The sequence below is a fragment of the Gorilla gorilla genome, chromosome 6, assembly GCF_029281585.2.
Source record: "Gorilla gorilla gorilla isolate KB3781 chromosome 6, NHGRI_mGorGor1-v2.1_pri, whole genome shotgun sequence".
Classification (NCBI taxonomy): Eukaryota; Metazoa; Chordata; class Mammalia; order Primates; family Hominidae; genus Gorilla; species Gorilla gorilla.
In genome coordinates this window covers 30714510-30736893 of record NC_073230.2, presented here as the reverse complement: position 1 = coordinate 30736893, position 22384 = coordinate 30714510, and the positions used below count along the sequence as shown (strand labels likewise).

General features: G+C 41.6%; 1 protein-coding gene across 4 annotated transcripts in view; it reads right to left on the bottom strand.

Moving 5' to 3' along the window:
* Positions 1-580: 580 nt before the first annotated feature.
* GPNMB (glycoprotein nmb) overlaps positions 581-22384 on the bottom strand; it is a 28416-nt gene continuing 6612 nt past the window's right edge. The window contains exons 2-11 of one of the 4 annotated variants that reach the window (XM_063708408.1): positions 22184-22336; positions 21331-21474; positions 18579-18752; positions 15518-15676; positions 14879-15196; positions 9060-9194; positions 7691-7793; positions 5524-5732; positions 2073-2166; positions 581-1622 (exon numbers count right to left, since the gene is read on the bottom strand). In XM_063708408.1, the coding sequence (XP_063564478.1) occupies positions 1463-1622; positions 2073-2166; positions 5524-5732; positions 7691-7793; positions 9060-9194; positions 14879-15196; positions 15518-15676; positions 18579-18752; positions 21331-21474; positions 22184-22336 (1649 nt within the window). In that variant the 3' untranslated portion in view covers positions 581-1462. Of the gene's footprint in view, positions 1634-2072; positions 2167-5523; positions 5733-7690; positions 7794-9059; positions 9195-14878; positions 15197-15517; positions 15677-18578; positions 18753-21330; positions 21475-22183; positions 22337-22384 lie in introns of all 4 variants that reach the window. The other 3 variants (XM_055347314.2, XM_004045169.5, XM_063708409.1) reach the window with 3 other exon arrangements.

The following is a 22384-nucleotide window of genomic DNA, read 5'->3' as shown; positions in this document are numbered from 1 at the left end:
CAGAATCTGGCTCTGTTTCCTAGGCTGGAGTGCAGTGACACCATCTCGGCTCACTGCAGCCTTGACCTCCAGGGCTGAAGTGATCCTCCCACCTCAGCCTCCTGAGTAGCTGGGACTACAGGCATGTACCATCAGGCCTGGCTAATTTTTGTATTTTTTGTAGAGACGGGGTTTCATCATGTTGCCCAGGCTGGTCTCAAACTGCTGAGCTTAAGCAGTCTGCCTGCCTCAGCCTCCCAAAGTGCTGGGATTATAGGTGTGAGCCACTGTGCTCAGCCCTATATATATATATATATGTAGTTAGGTAAAAAATATTTATGAGATTATCAATGCTCTATGAAACATTGTTAAACAACTTTTTACTTGTCAAAAACTATAAATGAAATTGAGGCTGGGTACAGTGGCTCACTCCTGTAATCCCAGCGCTTTGGGATGCTGAGGCAGGAGGATCCTTTGAGGTCAGGAGTCTGAGACCAGCTTGGACAATATAGGGAGACCCTCATCTAAAAAAAAAGAAACAACTGTAAGTGAAATTGAAAAGCAAATGATGAATCAGAAAAATAATTACAATACCAAGGTCTTGTCTCTTCCCACACTTTATTTTTCAGGAAGGAGAGAAAAAGAATGTCATGTCTAACATATAGTAGATGGGTTTAGTTACAAACAGAGGTGAAATCCTTACTGATCAAGTTGCCATGAAAAACCAGGGACCTCATCTTTGGAAAGTCATAATATATGATTTCAAATATGTGCAGCGACTGTACAAAAATTTGGAAATATACACAAGAGTGTCACTCAGCATCATGCCTGGTATATAAAAAGCACTAACTAAATGTCCATGGAATAAATGAATATATGAATATCATTCCTTCACTCAGCCAAGCAAAGCAGGTTGTCACCAAAATACTCCCACCCATTTATGAGAGTAGTATTTTTTCTGAGTCTAACAAGTGTGCACATCATACCACAGGCTTGGGCCTGTTATTGTTCCATCAGGAGTTCATGAGTGTGTATTGAAGTGGGATTCAGTTAGCTTGGAACATGATCTTAGAAACTGGACTACATTGGCTTTATGCATACAGTTACATGGAAAGCTGAAAGTATCCCGCCTCTCCTTGCAGTTAACCTGGGTTAGGCTCTAATCAATAGTAGCTTCTCTCCTTACTCCCGGGACACAGTGTTTCTATCCTACTAGTTACCTAAGACTTTATAAGTGAAACATAAAAAATAATGAAAAGAAGCCTTGCTAAGTTGCTTTTATCAGTTTCACAACATGGCTGAAGCTGCCTGCAGTATAATCCCTCTCCCCATCTCTAAAATGACATTTAACCTATAAAAAATTCAACTTCCAAACCACAATATCTATTTAACAATAATCTTTAGGAAAAAAAGGTTAATAGCCACTCCAGCACATCTCACATCAATAGCACTGAAAAGTGAGCTTCAGAAACAAGGTCGAAATTTAAGAAACTCCTTTAAATTCTTGGTTTTTGAGTAGCGGATCCTTTTCCTGGTTTCCCGGGAAGAACACGGCTTTTGCACGGTTGAGAAAGACACTCAGGCCTTTGCTTCTGACCACATTCCCAGGACTATTTTCTATTGGGTTGTATTCCTTGTGTTTTCTGAAAACAATCTGTTGGTTAGTTATTTTTAAAAGATCTTCAGTTGAAATATACTACTTTCTACAATCTTTTTCATGCCAGGTATAAAAGGATTCATTCCATTTAACATGATTGACAGTTTGCAAGACACTGGTGTCTTATGAAAGTACATTTATTTACTCTTGTTCATGCAAGAAATGTGCCTGCTTACTATAATTTGAGACTATCATGTTAAAATTAAGTTGACATAATTTTGTAAAGTTACTGAGATCTGGTAGCATCTTTTAGGATTAAAAACAAACCACAACAAGATTAACAGGCCAGTTTGGTATTCACCATTCAATGTAATATTTTCCTCCCCTACACAAAATGTTTAAAAGCAAAAAAGGGAAAAATGCCTATTTACACAGAGATATATTCACTTTTGACAATACACTATAGTGATATAAAGCGTAGGAACCAAAAACTTACTTGTACACCAAGAGGGAGATCACAGTGACAAATATGGCCAAGCAGCCAACGGAGATCAGGGCACTATTTGCCATCCTTAAAGGCGAGGCTGGGTCTTAAAACAGAAGCAAGAGCATATTAGTTATGTCTTCCACCTAGAGGACATGCCGCTTATAATGCCATTAAATAAATGAGGAAGGGAGCCGTCACAGAAGATATATGGCTCCCTCTGGGCTTTCAGTAATCTTTTCTATTAAATAATACATAGTCTTTGGGTCAGCTTATCTTCTATTTAGAGAATGAGTCAGCATGTCTGGAACACTGTGGTAAGGGCGCGGGGGAGAGATGTCACGTCCTGGAGACACCTGCTCAGGTCTTGGGTGACCCAGCAGCGCCACCGTGGGGAAGGGCTCCTGTGATCAGGCGGCCGTGCCTCCAGCTTCCTCTCTCACCACTTACCTTCTAGCTGTGCTAAAAATCCTGAAAGTTGGCCATACTCCCCGTGCTCTTTCAGACCTCCGTGCCCCCTTACAGGAGTGCCCTTCCCCAGCTCATGCCTGTAATACCAGCACTTTGGGAGGCAGAGGCAACATAGTGAGACCCCATCTCTACAAAAAATTAAAAAATTAGCCTGGCATGGTGGTGCATGCCTGTGGTGCCAGCTACTCAGGAGGCAGAAGTCGAGGACTGCTTGAGCCCAGGAGGTCGAGGCTGCAGTGAGCCATGATTACCCTATTGCACTGCAGCCTGGGTGACAGAGCAAGACCCTGCCTCAAAAAAAAAAAAAAAAAAAAAAAAAAAGATCACTACCTTTAAAGTTTTCCATGCAACATCTGTCACTGCTCACAGAAGCAGGGACTTCTTAGTCTTGGTTTCTACTCTATCTAGAACTGTATCTTCTGGCTAGAACTGTGCTGAGCATGGAGTAGATGCTCAGTGATATTTGTTGAAAGAATTGCAGGTGCTTCATGAATATCCATTGAATCGATACATGAAAGTCACTTCAACTAAAAGTCTATAGGTTTGCTTTGAAGAATGATCTATTTCTGAAATTCTGCCTTTGAAACCCAAGCTATTAAGCTGCAATCCCCACTGAATTAAAACCTTTCCTTCTGAGCATTCATTTTCTCTTTCTCACTCTCTCTCTCTTTCTCTCTCTCTCTCTTTTTCTCTCTCTTTCTCTCTCTCTCTCTTTCAGACAGGGTTTTGCTGTGCTGCCCAGGCTGGACTTCTGGGCTCAAGGGATCCTCCTACCCCAGCCTCCTGAGTAGCTGGGACTACAGGTATGTTCCTCTGTGCCTGGCATTCTGAGCTTTCTTTATTTGGCTTTTGAAAATGACTCAGGTCCCACCTAAAGTTATCACTCACTACAAGAAGAATTAAAGGAAAGCAAATGTCTAAAACATCTAATTCACATAAGAGATCAGTGGTTTGCCAGTGCAGAGGAAGCTTAATAGAATGAATTAAGACTCTAAAGGTAATTCTAAACAAACTTTGAGCTGTGGCAGCACTGAAGGAATAACATTAGCAGCTTCTGATGGTGACTGCATCCGAGTCCATGGCCACTCGGATGCAGAGGTTTTGGCTCCCTTCTCCAGTTCCCACCCTCCCTGGCTCTCCACCCAGGCCCTGATCCACCTTCCCGGGCAGGAAGCAGGGCACCCTTGCATCGTTGGTTTTGCTTTTAAATCTGCACCTTGGATATCACCAACAATAAGCCCTCACACAAATAATTAGATGTATGATTATTTTCTTTTAATGGGATTAAATCTCTTCTTTTAATGGGATTAAAACTGCCATTTATATTATTAATGAGGAAATTTTTTTTTAGGTTTTTTTTTGTTGTGTTTGTTTGTTTGAGATGGAGTCTCACTCTGTTGGCCAGGCTGGAGTGCAGTGTCTTCATCTCAGCTCACTGCAACTTCTGCCTCCCGGGTTCAAATTATTCTCCTACCTCAGCCTCCCGAATAGCTGGGACTACAGGCACCCACCACCATGCCTGGCTAATTTTTGTATTTTTAGTAGAGATGGGGTTTCACTATGTTGGCCAGGCTGGCCTGGAACTCCTGATCTCAAGTGATCTGCCCACCTTGGCCTCCCAAAGTGCTGGGATTACAGGCGTGAGCCACCATGCCCGGCTGGAAATATGTATTTTTGTTTGTTTGTTTGTTTTTGTGGCTGGAAATATATGTTTAAGAACATATTACCTTATGAGATAGGCTTCAAGTTCAAAGGAGTTATAAGTGAATGAGCTATTAGATTGTACCTGACAATACTCAAATTAAGGAGTGAAGTAAGTGCTTTAACACAGGGGTCCCCCATCCCCAGACCGATGGCCAGTACTGGTACGGGTCCTCAGTCTGTTAGGAACTGGGCCACACAGCAGGAGGTGAGCAGCAAACGACTGAGCATTATCGCCCAAGCTCTGCCTCCTGTCATCTCAGTGGCAACATTAATTCTCATAGGAGTGCAAACCTTATTGTGAACTGCACATGCGAGAGAGCTAGGTTGCATGCTCCTTATGAGACTCTAACTAATGCCTGATGATCTGAGGTAGAACAGTTTCATCCCAAAACCATCCCCCACCATCCCCGTTACACGGAAAAACTGTCTTCCACAAAACAGGTCCCTGATGTCAGAAAGGTTGGGGACTGCTGCTGTAATATGTACACAACTTAGTCTTTCCCTTTCATCCTACGACGTAGCACTTCTTCTAAGCCACAAGTAATATCTTATAACAAAGTTGATTATCAGTGACAGTCAGCTAGGGCCATTAGGGTAGAGCCCTAATTTGGAGGTTGGGGGAAGTTGGATGCTACCAGTAAATGCAAATTTCTAATGAAATTCCTTTGTCTTCTTTGTTAACATTGTACCTTTCCAAGCATTCAGAGGGAAGAGAGTAGTTTTTCTGGTGAAGATGTGAGGAATAATAAGTTGGTTTCTTACTGTGTTCTGTAATGCTCGGTAGAGTTTGGGAAGGGAAAGAGAGGATGCTTGGTAAGTTAGAAGGGACCAAGGAGAACAGCTTGTGTCTCATGTCTCTTCCAGGCTTCATATCTTTGCTCAGGTGGATTTTCATGAAAATATGATATCAGCCTCTCCTTTGTTGTTGTTTCATTGGAGAACACTGCTATTTTTTGATATTGGCCTTTAAACTTTCTCCTTGAAATACAAATCTATTCAAGCGTGCAGTGATCATATCCCATTGTTACTGGTCCATGATCACAGCTGATTTTTTTTCATCAAAAGGCTTTTCTTTGGCCACTATTTCACCGGATGTCTCATCACTTCCCTAAGAAGATTTGCTGTTGGATTGTAATGCCAGTCCTCAGATCCTTATTAATAAGAGTTCAATGAATTTTGTACTGAAATAGAATTAAACATTGAAAACAAAGGCCTAAATAGCTTTAGTATGGGATACACACTTTACTTGCAGTATGAAATGCTCATATGGCCATAAAACAAAACTCACCTCTGTCAGGAACAGAAATCAGGGTGCTCGTGAGAGCCAGGCTTGTGTCATCCCCCAGGGTGAGGTTCACACAGTACGTCCCAGTCCCATTGAAGGTTCGTCTCACAGTCAGCAGACACATCTCATCCACATCCACAGGGCTGCAGACTGTGTTCTGGGTGATCTCGCAGGTGGGGTCAGAAATGACGGTACAGACCTCCGTGGGAATGCTGCGACAGGGGAGGTGGGCGAGGGCGCACAGGGCACAGAGAGGGGGAGAGAGGAAGGTCACATCCATTTTACAAAGGGAAAGTCATTACATTTCTATGAAATTGAATTCCACCTCATTGTTACTCAAACTATAAGATGCTGAATTGTTAGTCTTATAATCTGCTCTTAAGCAAGCCTGTGTGCTGAGCTATGCCTTTCTCTGCATCCTCAGGAAAGTGAGGCCCTGCGGTGGAAGAGGAAAAAAAGATCTCCCCCAGGGGAAGGGGCTGATGGAAACCACGTGAAGCCCAGCTCACTCCCTCTACATTCCTTCTACATCCCTAGAATGTTCGAAGATGCAGATAGCTTGGGTGTTAGGCAGACATATTATTAAATGCCATAGTTGGCCCTGCCTAGGTTCCTGTAGAAGTGTAACAGCAACAGCAGCAGCTGTTTTTGCAGGACTTATTAGGTGCCGGGCACTGAGTTTTATTTATTTATTTATCTTTCCTCAGAGAACTTTGTTCTGAGTGAGTTTTAGATATATGACATGATCTTGCTTATTCCTCTCAATAGTTTTTTTGTTTGTCTGTTCGTTTTGAGACAGAGTTTTGCTCTTGTTGCCCAGGCTGGAGTGCAATGGCATGATCTTGGCTCACTGCGACCTCTGCCTCCTAGGTTCAAGAGATTCTCCTGCTTCAGCCTCCCGAGTAGCTGGGATTACAGGCACCTGCCACCACTCCTGGCTAATTTTTGTATTTTTAGTAGAGATGGGGTTTCACCATGTTGGCCAGGCTGGTCTCAAACTCCTGACTTCAGGTGATCAACCGCCTGGGCCTCCCAAAGTGCTGAAATTACAGGCATGAGCCACAGCACTCAGCCTCCCTCAATAGCTTTTTGAAGAAAGTAACATTACCCCAGTTTAACAGATGACAAATCAGGGAGAGAGATTAACGAGTCCAGGTCATACAAGCAGCCAGGGGTGGAGCTGGGACTTGAACAGAAGAGGTTTGACTCATCTGTCCTTGATGCTGGGCTACCTGCCATTGCTGTCCTGACCGCTATCTCATGGCAGCCTTCTTAGATGGAGAGACCAGGCTCTGATGCTGGACTCATGGGGCGGGGCCTGGGATGGGGACAGTCCCCCTTCTCACCAGCCAGGCCTCTCGCAGCAGCTTCACTCCCTGGGTCAGCTTTCACTGTTTTCTGCCACCCTCACCCTCATTCTGGTCCTCTCCCCAAGGTGGAGAGCTTCTTAGCTCTTCTCTTCTACCAAATAAGGCCACATCTTCATACCACCTCATTCTCCTGATTAATTTATGTATTTACACACATATATATTTTAATCAGGTAATTTATATATTATATGCAAATGATTTGCTAATGTATATTTAGTTAATTGATATAGTATTTATATATTCATTCATTTATATTTAGTTTATTACATATGGTCATGACCAAATCATAGGAAACCAAATTATATAATGCATTGGAAAGAGCTTTGTAAATTCTAAAGAGAGAGGATTATCAGGCGTTGCTATTAATGTTAGCATAGACAACTTCCTGGGAGCTTAAGAGCACTCCTGTGAGCTGCTCTCTGCTGGCTACCAGCATTCCATTGGTAGGCAAGTTTTGTGATTACTGGTGGCCTCAGTTGCCTCATCTGCAAAATGGGGAGGCTCATACGATTGTTGTGAGGATTCAATATGAGAACAGATATAAGGTGTTAAAAAATTCAGTTAAGTGTTCAAACAGTTATCATAATTATTATTCAACTTAATTGTTAAAGCTTTCTCAATTGCTCAACTGTAGCAAAACATGTGTGTGCTTGATAGCACCTCCTAGGGACCTTCCTGTCTAGGGTTACCAGTAAATAGGAATTCAAATCAACTTAAAAGGGGTAACTGGTGGTCAATGCCTTTGTTCAGACTTGAGGTCCTCAGTTGACCCATGCCTCTGTCGGAGATAATATACCCACCTCCCTTGGCAGGTCACGACAAAGTCTATTAGGGAGCTGTCAGGCCATGGCACCGGCATCAGGACGTCTGTCATCTGGATGATGTTAACCTCCAAGATTCCCTCTAACAAAATAACCCCCAGAGAAAAACACATCAAAATACAACAGAAATCAAACAAAGCCAATCACTCTGGTATAGATTGAACGTTTGTGTCCCTCCGAAATTCATACGTTGAAACCCCCAAGGTGATAGCGTTACGAGCCAGGGTCTTTGGGAGGTGGTTAGGTCATGAGGGTGAAGCCTTCATGTGTGAGATTAATGCCCTTATGAAAGTGACCCCAGAGAGCCCTTTTGCCTCTTCCACCACATGAGGACACAGCAAGAAGACTGCTATCTGCCATCTATGAACCAGGAAGTGAGTCCTCACCAGCCACCGAATGTGCTGGTACCTTGAACTTGGACTTCCCAGCCTTTAGAACTACGAGAAATAAATTCCTGCTGTTGGTTTATAAGCCACCCAGTCTATGGAATTCTGTTATAGAAGCCTGAATGGACTAAGGTACAGCTCTTAAGTCATCAGAAAGTGAAAAAAATTAAAAAAGGAAGACAGCCCTCTTGCCATACAGAAACACATCAGATCTGGCAATCTACCCCCATAGCTTAGGATACATATCCATGCACCATTTCCAAAGTCAAACTGAACTGTTTTTCAGTCCAGCCTAGATTTTTGTTCCTAGAGCCTTTGTGTGCATCAGAAAGTAGCAGTCCATCTTGGAAGGTGTTTCAGGAAAAGGTAATCCTGGGTAGACGCAGCCCCAGGCTCAGGCCTTGGCCAGCTTCTCAAGTGGCTTGGACTCAGGGGACACTGCTTGGGCTTCCACCTCCATCCTCACTCCCAGAACTGGTGAGCACAGGTTGGGCTTCAGTTCCCCTCTGTCTTCTCTGTTGTATGCCTTAGGGCTGTACCCAAATGCACAGCCATGTGTGGTGGCCTGCTCTTTCCCCTTTTCACATACAAGTCTGACTTTGTGAAAATTAACTAGGGGAAGACAGTGGAAGTTGTAGGAACTCGATGCTAGCCTTCCTTTACCCTACATACCCCATTCAGATGGCTGGGCTGCAGAGGCAGGATATAGGCCCAGGGGAGGCTCATTAGCATGTGGCCTTCACAGAAGGCTTGTTTCCACCAGGATGTGGAAGGAAGGCCGGGGAGGCAGGTGGGAATCTAGAAATGAGTAGGGTCTTTGCTCTTGCATGTGTGGTGTCATCTTAGACAAGCAGAGGGGTGCCCTTACCACCTACCTCTACCCCTTCAGAGTTAGCAGAGAGAGTGGGTGACCCTAGGTGGAGTCTAGCATCCTCCTCACTGGTCATCATCTTCAGCCTTACCTACAATTGTGATGGTGGCTTGAAAGTGGCCATATCTGTTAATCTGGCAGTTTTCATCAGGAATCCTACTCAGCTCCAGGGGGTTGTCACCAGCAGGTCCTGGGGTGTTTGAATCATAAAATTTTAGAGTAGTTGCTACGAACATAAAAGATACATGTGATATAATAAAAAATCTAAACATTTGCCATTTGCTTTTTAGAAAAATATCAGGAACGCTGTACTATGAAATTGCTATAGAAATTTGAACTAAATGTGTCATAATTTACACAGATGTGAGAGCTATAAGGTATTATAATTGCTAAATTATGTAAGGAAGCATAATCCCACATTTTGTGTGAACACAAGAAGCAAATAAGAGGTTGAAACTGGCCGGGTGCAGTGGCTCATGCCTGTAATCCCAGCACTTTGGGAGGCCGAGGGGGGCAGATCATGAGGTCAGGAGATCGAGCCCATCCTGACTAACACGGTGAAACCCCGCCTCTACTAAAAAATACAAAAAATTAGCCAGGCGTGGTGGCGGGCGCCTGTAGTCCCAGCTACTCAGGAGGCTGAGGCAGGAGAATGGCGTGAAACTGGGAGGCGGAGCTTGCAGTGAGCCGAGATGGCGCCACTGTACTCCAGCCTGGGCGACAGAGCGAGACTCCGTCTCAAAAAAAGGTTGAAACTGTATTAAAATGTGTGATACAATGGTCATGAAGAAATAAACCTGGCCATACTAGATGCAGTTATATTTTAATTTTGGAAGCAGGTATTCTGGGCTCAAATTCCAGCTCCCCTTGTTTTTAGCTGTTTGAGACCACAGGCACATCATTTAATCTGTTTTTGCCTCTATTTGCTCATCTGTAAAATAAGAACAATACCATTTGTCCTCTGGGGGCTGAACTATGAAACTTAAATGAGATAAAGTATATAAAACCTGCTGCTCATCACTGCTGCAGAGGGGGTACTTAATAAATCACAGTTTCTTTCTTCCAGTAATATGGGAAAAGATCATTCTTTCCCTGTTTGGATGTCTCACAGCTCCAAAGCTTAAATTCTAAAAGTCTTACTGTGATGAGCAGAGATGTGAGGAAGGAAAGGAGGGAATACAAGACATTTTTGAAAAATAAGCCTTGAATATAATTAGAGCAAAGAATCTAATGCCCTATTAGTTACAATTTAACAGGCTCTAATTAAGACATCGCTGCTCCTTTAGCAAGATAAAAAGTCTAGAAAGAAAATAACGATACTGAAAATACAATCTTCTTTTTAATTTCAAAAGACATGTGAAGTAGACTCAGTCTTGGGGAAGGACATCAAAGCCTCATAAGAGCTGCATCTCTAACTTAGTGACATGTGAGTGAAGCAGGCTGGGAGATTTCTCCAGGGCTTCTCAGAATCATCAGCGGGTGAACATCCCTGTGATTTTCCTGTGCCCAAAGCAGACTTCTCAGAGCAGTTCTCAGAACAGGTCCAGAAATGACTGCTCCATGGCACACACTTTGGGAAATGCTGCTCAGGTAAAGCCCAGAAAGGCCCGGACACTGTGTTAGATTGAATGCAGTGGTTTACCAGCAGGAAGGGCTGTGGCAGCCTCTTGGGAATGTCCCTTGAGTTTCATATTAGTCCTCTGGAAATGACAAGACAGTCGTTCTGTCTGTCCTGAGATTCAGATGATCTACTCTATAGCAATAGGATTGTTTGTGCAGGCCATTCGAGTTCAGTAGCTCTTCTCCAGAAAACCATAAAATTTCTTCTTTTGAAAGTTCTTGACAGGCAGAATTTAGTTGTCAAGTTGGAGCATGGAATCACGACCCTGCATATTTTAAAATAAAACTTCTCTTGTTCTGCATATACTTTAGTGCTAAAAATGAAATAAAGCTTATTTTCTTAAAAAATGACCAAATAATAAAAGTCACTGATTCTACCTTAGATAGAATGCTTTTAAAATGCATATGGAGGCCAGGCATGGTGGCTCACACCTGTAATCCCAGCACTTTGGGAGGCTGAGGTAGGCGGATCACTTGAGGTCAGGAGTTTGACACCAACCTGGGCAACATGGTGGAACCTAGTCTCCATTAAAAATAAAGAAAAATTATCTGGGCATGGTGGTTCACATGCCTGTAGTGCTGGCTACTAGGGAGGCCGAAGCAGGAGAATTACTTGAACCCGGAAGGCAGAGGTTGCAGTGAGCTGAGATTGCACCACTGCACTCCAGCCTGGGCAACAGAGCAAGACTCTATCTCAAAAAAAAATAAAAAATAAAAAAGCATATGGAGCTTCGCAAACATTGTGTCTATAAAGTCAAGGTATGATTCAAGGGCTAATGGAGAGAAACACACACCTTAAAAGACAGATGAGAAAGAAGGTCAACTTCATCCTTAATTTGGTATTTATGTCCCTATTGCCCAGAGAATGGTGTGAGAGCTCTTGATTCTCTGGGAAAGTTCTCTATGATATGATGTTATTTTATATATAGAGAGAGTATTACAGTAATTAGCATCGGTCTTACAAAAGGTTTTTTTGTTTTTTTTTTTTCAGATTTGTTCACAAGTCTGAAAAACAAATAATAGCACTGTTAGCTAAGTGAAGAGAATTCCGTGACTTAAAAATAGCACACATGCATCTGCCCTCGGATTTAAACACATCTACCTGGGTCACCTCTTCAACTGGCTTCTGCCTCACTCCTGCATTTGCATTTGATTTCTATTTTCGGCTGTGCATTATTAAGAAGCTACTTACCAAAGCAGAGAGAACATATTTTTTTGGCCAAACAATAATATAATACTTGGTCATCCAAGCCCTTTAATATGGCCTGTACAGCTGGAAATGCTCCCTAGAAGAGACCCCTTTTAGAAACGTCCCTCCTCGCTCTCCCTAAGAGAGATGCTGCTTTAAGGCATTTTGGGGTTGATTATGATTGATCTAACACCTTTAGATAAAGCCAGGCAGCTTTCCTTCGCAATAAAACTTAACTAACTTGTAGGGGTTGCTAGTTTATATCTTTTTTTGTTTTTTTTTTTTTTTTTTGAGACAGAGTTTCTCTCTTGTCGCTCAGGCTGGAGTGCAATGGCACGATCTCGGCTCACTGCAACCTCCACCTCCCAGGTTCAAGCGATTCTTCTGCCTCAGCCTCCCAAGTAGCTGGGATTACAGACACTCTCCACCGCACCCGGCTAATTTTTATATTTTCGGTAGAGACGGGGTTTCACCATGTTGACCAGGCTGGTCTCAAACTCCTGACCTCAGGTGATCCACCTGCCTTGGCCTCCCAAAGTGCTGGGATTACAGATGTGAGCCACCATGCCTGGCCCACTAGTTTGTATCTTATCATCTCACCTAGGGAGAAATTACAACAGAAATTTTAAATAGCTTTTCATTGGCTTCAAATATATTTTTAAAACATGCTATGATATAAATAGTTTATAAGAAAAAAAGCTAGTTTAATAAAAATGCAATTCAAAGTAGACTAACATTAAACAACCTAACATTAAGTCTTTTACCATTCTGGAACTTAAATATTAAAGGCATCTGTAATTTATTTTGAATTTTATACCTGGTCCTCTTATTGGTAAAGAAGATCATTAATAGTTGTAGATAAAAAAAATTGCTTCTCCTAAAGGATTACTAGAATGAAGCTGTATATTTAAAATTGTTCAATACAGTTATAATTGTAGCTGGAATTAGGATTAATCTAATCATCCATCAATAAGAGAATGGTGGGCCGGGCACAGTGCCTCACGCTTATAATCCCAGCACTTCGGAAGGCTGGGGTGGATAGATCACCTGTGCTCAAGAGTTGGAGACCAGCCTGGGCAACACGGCGAAACTCCATCTCTACTAAAAAATAAAAAAATTAGCTCGGTGTGGTTGTGCATGCCTGTAGCCCCAGCCACTTGGGAGGCTGAGGCAGAAGGATCACTTGAGTCCAGGAGGTGGAGGTTGCAGTGAGCCAAGATTGTGCCACTGCACTCCAGCCTGGGTGTTAGAGCGAGACGCTGTCTCAAAAAAAAAAAAAAAAAAAAGAGAATGGTGAAATAAATGACAGTAGATACATTCTATGAAACACCATGCAGCCACTGGATAAAGTGAGATAGACTTATATGTATTAACAGTGGAAAGATGTCTATAATGTTTGTTAAATTAGAAAAAGAGCAAATTGTCAAACAATATGAATAGCCCTCTTGTGTAAATGAACCCATTTACACAACCAAAACAAACCTTATATGTATAAATGCATAGAAAAATATCTGGAAAGAAATCTGGAAAGAAACAGGGTTTAACTCTTGGGAGGAGAGTACGAGTGGTGACTTTTGCTTTTTACTCTAGACATCTACATTGTTTTAATTTTTACTAAGGAACATGCATAAACTTTGTAATTTAAAACATTTTTGAGATAATCGAAATCAGTGATAACTTGTGTTGTCTTGACTTAGATATGCTTGATTTAACAAGCTCTCATTTTATTACTAACATCTTATTGTAAAACTTTATAATTTATAACAAACAGGATTTTGTAAAAACAAGAAAAGAAGCCCCAGACGTCATGATGGACCGTCGTGGTCTTGGTCCATGGCGCCCTCTTGTGACCAGTGAGAGGATGTCAGCCTATTGCTATCCCCGGGATCCTGGGGTGCTGAGTGCAACTGGCCCAGTGGGGAAAGGGTGGTGATGGCATGGGGTAGCGTGGGGAATCAGATGGAAGCCAGTGCTACCCAAAGTGGACTCTTAAGGACTTCTTGAATGTCCCCAGACTATTAATATAGGGTGGTATTGAATTAATCATGCCTTATATGCAGCACAGTTTTATTTTTATTTTTCTCTTTTTTTTAAATTTTACTTTAAGTTCTAGCGTACATGTGCACAAAGTGCAGGTTTGTTACATATGTATACATGTGCCATGTTGGTGTGCTGCACCCATTAACTCGTCATTTACAATAGGTATTTCTGTTAATGCCATCCCGCCTCCCTACCCCTACCCCCTGACAGGCCCTGGTGTGTGATGTTCCCCGCCCTGTGTCCAAGTGTTCTCATTGTTCAGTTCCCACCTGTGAATGAGAACATGCGGTGTTTGGTTTTCTGTCCTTGTGATAGTTTGCTCAGAATGATGGTTTCCAGCTTCATCCATGTCCCTACAAAGGACATGAACTCATCCTTTTTTATGACTGCATAGTATTCTGTGGTGTATATGTGCCACATTTTCTTAATCCAGTCTATCATTGTTGGACATTTGGGTTCATTCCAAGTCTTTGCTATTGGGAATAGTGCCGCAATAAACATACGATGCAGCACAATTTTAATGTCAGAAGTCACTGCAGCTTGCTAACCCAGACATACTCTCAAGCTGCATTCTTTCTTGGACCATTTGGAAATTGCTTTCAAGTACAGCTGTGTTTTCATGGACACTGGGTAGGTGTGGGCAGGGTAGGGAAAGAAATTAGTGGGGGAGAGGAAGGAACATAGAAATGACCTGATCGTATAAGGAGTCAGTGTGCCTTCTCATAGCCATAAAAAATGGGAGATAAACAAAAATGTGACAGGTTAGAAGAGGGGAGAGTGTGTACACATAGCAGGGGCCAGTGCAAATGAGGAGGGTCAAAGAACTTTCTACAAGTCACTGAATTCTATTTGCAAAGTGACTTTAAATACATTCTTCCTTCTTCTGTGTTCTATAGGTGTAAAATGGTGATAACTTTGCTTTAAAAAATCAACAGGTAGAAAATGGAATCACCGCAGAGTCCTTACAATATCCCCTTAAGGAGGGATTTAATAATATGACCTGCGTGAATATTTTGTTAGCCATTAAGGAGCCCCCATCAAAGATCACTGCGAAACCTTACCTAAAGAAGGGGTGGGTTTTGAAGGTCTGGGTGGTGGTGGCGGTGGCGGACAAGGTCCTGGTGCTGCAGCTTTCACAGTGAGGTTAAGGCTGAAGGTTCCATTGAGCACATACGTGTGATTCACAGTATGATTGGTGGAAACAAACAGGCCAGTATTATCCCCGAAGCTCCACTTGTAGTTAATGGTAGAATAATTGAGGAAGTGGCTAGGATCATGAATCAGGACATCAAACATAATGGGGAGATCTTTGAGGAAGGTTTCATCGGATGAATTTCGATCGTTCTTCTGGGACATAGTCACAAACACAGGAATCTGATCTAAAAGATACATCCCCCAAAGAAAGAAAGAATGAATGCATGATTGCTTGATTGTAAGTGGAGGGCTTCGACGATGCTTTTAGGTTGAAATATTAAAATGAGGGATAATTTAGCATTATTTTCCTTTTCACATGCAAGTTTTCTGGGGTTTCCCTAAGCTATTCTGGAAAACAGATGAACTACAACTAATTAAATACACAAGCTTAGGTGGGCCAGATGCATTGTAACCTAACCCCGAACACTTGGCCTTACCTCTTTTTTAACCCATTGACGTCAACAGAATGAAGTGCCTCATCCTCAGTTAGAGTTCACACCACTCACCTGTTACCACGTACACATCTTTCACTTGTGCGATGGGAACATATGCCCGTCCATGTCTTCTGTAGACAGTCACTTCCATGAGTTGAGGCCCAAGTGTCACATTGGCTGTGTTCACAGAAACTCTCACTGAACATCGTCCCAATTTCTGGAAATACTGACCTTTGGGAGGATGGAAATTTTTAGTTATTGGCTGCATTACATCATCATTATAGGAAGCTGTTCCTTAAAGACTAGCTACCACCATTTATAGATTGCTCTGAGGAGGGAAAATAGGACGGGCCTATGATGCTGCTTCAGAAAGGGAGATGGTGCTCATTTTAATGTAAAATCTTATAAAACAAACCCACAGTTATATACATGTAATTGTATACAGTTGGTTAAAATTTAAAAAGCTGTTTAGTGGCATAAAACAGCCCTTAGTTTACAAATAAATGCTTTTTGTGCTAAGTAATTTGGCACTTGAAATACATGTTTTCCCCATAGAAAATACATTTAATATAATGATGAGGTGTCCAGAAGAGTTAAAAAAATTATTTATCCAATAACCTACCTTATTTTTGTTACTATTTCCGCTATATTATTAAGTGGATTTTTAAAAGGGGACTGGACTCCTCCATCTCCTAATAGTATTTGTATATAAAAATACAGCAAGTGGCTGGGCGCGGTAGCTCATGCCTGTAATCCCAGTATTTTGGGAGGCCGAGGCAGGCGGATCACGAGGTCAGGAGATGGAGACCATCCTGGCCAACATGGTGAAACCCTGTCTCTACTAAAGTACAAAAAATTAGCTAGGTGTGGTGGTACAAGCCTGTAATCCAAGCTACTCGGGAGGCTGAGGCAGACGAATTGGTTGAACCCGGAGCGGAGATTGCAGTGAGCTGAGATCGCACCACTGCACTCCAGCCTGGTGACAGAGCGAGACTCTGTCTCAAAAAAATAAAAATAAAAATCCCGTAAGTGATGAAATAGAGGATGGCAGACATAAAACAGAATAGGGTGGTTCCACAGGCACTTTCCTAGGACATCCCTGAGTCATTCCTTTTCTTCTCCAACCCTCCCTGCTGCTAGCTAACAGGTGGAAGTAATTCCTCTCCTTGCGGGCTCAAGGACATTTAAACAAATTTTAAAACCCTGTAACTCCTCTTACTATCATTCCCAAATCAAGAGCTTTTCTAATCCTGCCAGGGGGCCTGGTTTAGACCTGTCACTGACTGGGTATCTTAGGTTGAATGCTTTTGAGACCGGGTTGTTTCAAGACCCCGTTTATCACACCGTCAAACGTGTGAGAAAAACACACTGGTCTCTCGAGGGATGTGTGGTTTGGAATCCTCCTTCACGTTAAGATGCAGGGGTAGTTCCATCAGAAGTTATAAGGGGAAGAGATGTCTCTCAGGGGTTATTCGTGAGGAAAATGTTAGTTTCAGCTCTGAGAGGTGAGACCATACTTAGCTGAGGGAGAATATCAGTTAACTCTGAGACCTCAGTGGAAGACAGAAATTCAAGGCAGTCTTGTTAGACAAACAGAGCAAGTTCTAGGCTGAAAGTTGATTTTAAATACAGACATTTGATCTGGTTAAGTTATTGGAATGTTTACTAGGCTAAAGAGTCCGGGAGTGTTAGTGAACATAAGTGACTCCATGCAAAATGTCAGAATTCTGTCATGAGAGTGACAAGTCAAAGAAATGTTTGGTGAGTTGGCTAATGAGGTCGTAATGGCAGTGAAAAATAAGTTAGCTTTAAGGCAATTGATTTATATAGATGAGCATAATATTTGACATAGCTTATACTCTGTTCAATGGGTATGTATTGTTAATATTTTGTCCTGATTTGTAAATAAGTTAATTGAAGGAAGAGGAGCTCTCTCTAATCTGTAATGAAAGATGAAACATTTAGTAATCTGGAGGCTGCTTGATTGGTAGCAGTTTTCAAATACTCAGTGCTAGGTGGCACCTAGTGACACTTTAAGAATTTAGCAGCCTAATTAATAATAAGCTAAATTTGCTCCTTCTAAAAGTAATCATTTCCCCAATAATACAGCAAAATGAATACCATTTGTAATTTAAAAAAAGACAGAATGGGCTAGGTCAAAGCGGAACAGTAGTTATTTTATTTGTACACAATGAAATATCATGCAGCCATTAAAACAATGTATAAAAATTTAAAAAATCATATCATCAAATGCTCATGATAGTAAGCAAAAATGTGTATGTGATCTTAATAATGATCTTAAATACTAGCAAAGAAAACACCATAATAATTAACAATGATAATCTCTGGTGTTAATTATGGATAATTTTTATTTTTTATTTGTACCTTTTCTGAGGATTTCCTACAAATAAATAGCACATGCTTCTTTAAATCTTAAAAATTCTTTAGAGAACATAAAAAAACTAAAGAATCAATCAATGAATGCTCATCAATGTGCCATTCTGGTTTTTGTTTGTTTGTTTGTTTTTCGAGATGGAGTCTCACTCTGTTGCCCAGGCTGGAGTGCAATGGTTCAATCTCCTCTCACTGCAACCTCCACCTCCCGGATTCGTGATTCTCCTGCCTCAGCCTCCTGAGTAGCTGGGATTACAGGTGCACACCACCACACCTGGCTAATTTTTGTATTTTTAGTAGGGACGGGGCTTCACCATGTTGGCCAGGCTGGTCTTGAACTCCTGACCTCAGGTGATCCACCCGCCTCCGCCTTCCAAGGTGCTGGGATTACAAGTGTGAGCCACATGCCCGGCCTCCATGTGCCATTCAAATAAATAAGTGTTAGCATTTTTTCTTGTTATGGTTTTAGGTAGAAAAAAATTAAGTGGTTTTGTTTTTTTGAAAAAGAGCTTAATCTTTTTGTTTTTCTCTCTTTTTAACTCTTCGGTGTCCTGGAGATTTGGCAAGGTTAACCAAGATTTCATTTTTATCTCTCACTGTTCACTCATGCTAAGGAAAGTTAGCAGGGTGACTGTTATTAACTCTCTGTGTTATCATTCTCAATTATAGAGTAAGAAAAGAGAAGGCTGAAATTTTAAGGAAAGATAAAGAAGAAGCTTAGGGGTTTGTAAAAGCCAACCAAGTGTGTGGAAGACGTAGATGAAATTCCATCTTCTCCATCCGGGGTGGTGAGGAAAAGGTTTCCCATCAGGGAAGACGTTATGATGGCTTTGGCCGGTGCCATTTTCCCCGTCACTGTCCTCTGACCATGCTGTCCAGTTGTAAACATACGGATCAGCAGATAAACCAGCCTCTAAACAGAGATAGAAACCAGCCATGAGTGTTATCTAGGCTCAGAAAACCCAATGTGCATGCATCACTGAATTAAACACTTTTTCGTATTTTTTTCATAACTACTTTAAAAGTAGTTAGACAACTAAACAATATGTAGAATTCATCCAATAGTAAGCTTACGACTTGTGCACTTTTCTGAATTTGTTATATTTCAATGAAGGTTTTATACAAAGCAATTATTCAGAAAAATCCAATGTAAAGATATCATTTAATGTATTTTTCTTCCTATCGGGTTTTCAAGTCACAATCCTATTCAAATCAGAGATACTTTATCTTTTTATTTTGACACACGTCTTTCTGTAGGTTTTTTTCCTGACACACTTGACATCATGACTGTTTATTCATAAAGACTCCGGCACACATGTCTAAGAATAAGAGCATTTTCCTAAATAGCCCTGACACCATTATCACCCCAATCAAGGTTTGTATATTTGGCTATTTTTGATGCTTTAAATGATTTTTAAAATCCCTCTTTCTGTCTCTAGATGTAGATAGATATATATAGCTATCCTTATATCTACGTATGATTATAGATATATGGAAAGAAGCAGTTATGACAAAGTGCTAAAATTGTTGAATCTAGGTGACTATAGTTAACAACAATTTGTTGTATATTTCAAAACAGCTAGAAGAAAGATTTGGGCTGGGTGCAGTGGCTCACACCTGTAATCCCAGCACTTTGGGAGGCCGAGGTGGGCAGATCGCTTGAGGTCAGGAGTTCCAGACCAGCCTGGCCAACATGGTGAAACCCCGTTTCTACTAAAAATACAAAAATTAGCCAGGCATGCTGCATGCGCCTATAATCCCAGCTACTTGGGACGCCGAGGCAGGAGAATTGCTTGAACCTGGGAGGCGGAGGTTGCAGTGAGCCAAGATTGCGCCACTGCACTCCAGCCTGGGTGACAAAGTGAAACTCTGTCTCAAAAAAGAAAAGAAAAAAAAAGAGAGAAAGATTGGAATGTTCTCAACACAAAGAAATGATAAATATTTGAGGTGATGGATATCCCAATCACCCTGATTTGATCACCATAAATTGTATGCATGTATCAAAATAACACGCATAGCCCAGAAATGTGTATGATTATCATGTATCAATAAAAAAATTAATCAAAAATGGGTGAAAGATCTGAATAGACAATTTCTCAAAAAAGTCATACGAATCGCCAACAGTATATCATTGTTGGTGGGAATGTAAATTAGTACAACCACTATGGAAAACAGTATGGAGGTTCCTCAAAAAACTAAAAATAGAGCTACCATATGAGCCAGCAATCTCACTGCTGGGAATATATCCAAAAGAAAGGAAATCAATCTATCAAAGAGATGTATGTATTCCTGTGTTGCAGCAGTATTCACAATAGTCAGGATATGGAACCAAATTAAGTATCCATCAATAGATAAACGGATAAAGAAAATGTGATGGAATATTACTCAGTCATAAAAAGAATTAAATCCCATTGTTTGCAGCAACATGGATGGAACTGGAGGCCATGATGTTAAGCGCAATAAGCTAGGCATAGAAAGACAAATGCTGACTGGGCACGGTGGCTCACGCCTGTAATCCCGGCACTTTGGGAGACCGAGGCGGGCGGATTACGAGGTCAAATGTTTGAGACCAACCTGGCCAACATGGGGAAACCCCGTCTGTACTAAAAATACAAAAATTAGCTGAGCATGGTGGTGGGTGCCTGTAATCCCAGCTACTTGGGAGGCTGAGGCAGGAGAATCATTTGAACCCGGGAGGCAAAGATTGCAGTGAACCAAGATCGCGCCATTGCACTCCAGCCTGGGTGACAAGGCGAGACTCCATCTCACCATGCCTGGCTAATTTTTATATTTTTAGTAGAGATGGGGTTTCACCATGTTGGCCAGAATGGTCTTGAACTCCTGACCTCAGGTGATACACCTGCCTCGGCCTCTCAAAGTGCTAGGATTACAGGCATGAGCCATGGCATCCGGCCATTAACTCCGTTTTTTGAGCATGTACCATTCTGACAAGATAATTTCCCTTGATGTATTTGCACCTTTGGTCCTCTTTAACATAGATAGAGAGCTTATTTCTTTCACTAAGAGCAAAGCAAAACCAAAATATACACATTTTAGCATTTGCACCAGCTACACAGCATTTGCTTGAGAAATCCTTGTCAGCCTAAATTAGACTGATCAGCAAACATCTGTCAAATTGGCTATTCTTTGAGTAGCCAAAAGAGTTCCAAGTAACAAAAGCAAAATCTGAGACTCAGCAAGGTATTCTCTGTCCAGTCAACTGGACACTAAGGAAAAGCAGGAGGTGGTGATGTGGCTTTTGAAGAGGGCTCCAAGCAGGGGAGAGCCACTGGTTTGCTGCAGTAGGTCTGGCTGATGTTGATGTTGATGAAGGCACTGGGTAGGACCACACACTCACTGTCTCTGTCATCCAGCTCATGGAGTGCAGTGGCAAGGGATGAGATCAGCATCTGGCACTTACAGAAGCACCTGTGATCATTAAGGTTTAGAAACTGGGTCTCCAGTAGTTTAGGAGAATACTGTGTTCTTACCATTTCTGCAGTTCTTCTCATAGACTATGTTGCCATTGGCATCTTCCTTTTGGCATCTAGGGAATATCAGGTTCACCGCAAATGTTATATTTGAGCCCACGAGGGCTGGTGAGTCACTGGTCAGGACCGCCTGCACACGGCCTCCTAGGGTATAAAAAAGTGGGGCTCGATGATCCAGCATCTTTCTCCTTTCATTCATAAACATTTAGAGCTAACTTTATTAATAAGGACCAGAGGACCCATATGCCTCTTTATAATATATTAAATTTATATTTTGTATTCCTCACTTTAGCTTTCAGAGTACAACACTCTAGAAGGTAAATTACAAAATAAATCAGACCAGTTAAGAATTCTCTAATCACAGCAAGAACATTTACCTATGATAATAAAACAAATCAGCTCTGTTGGGTTAAGGAGACAAGTTTTAGAAGTCTGCATTTTTAAATCTCGAAACCAATGGCTGAAGGATGCATTCTTCTATCTAAAAAGAAAGATTTTCCGTTTCTGATAAGCCACACCTTTGAGACAGTAAAAATGGCTTTGGGGTGACTGGGTTTCTGAAGATGATCATTCCTAGGTTGGCTAAATAGGTTTAAAGCTAAATCTGCTCACTCTTCAAAAGTATTCCAAGAGCTACCAATGTGGAAATTTATAAGGAGATTACCTGTGGTTTAGGAAGTGATAGTGTTGGGCTAAAGAAAATATTGCCAAGTCCAGGTGCCTCCCCACTTGGTAATGAGAGCACTGTCATTCGTGGAAATGACGTGAGCCGTGTGATCTAAAAGGCTTTACCATCTATAAGACTTACTGAAGTAGGAAATTGCAGGTGTTTGGGTTGAATCTTTTGACTTACCCTTCCAGGAGTTTTTCCACCTCATGTCTCCCCGCTTCCACACTGGGTAGAGTTTTTCATTCCAGTCATTTTCATCAGAAGACCAGCCATTTAATTGATTGTGCTCCCTCATGTAAGCAGAAGGTCTTTCATTGCCCAGCACATCATGAAATCCTGTATCAATATTCGAAAAACAAATTCCATTCTTCATTTAGTAATCAC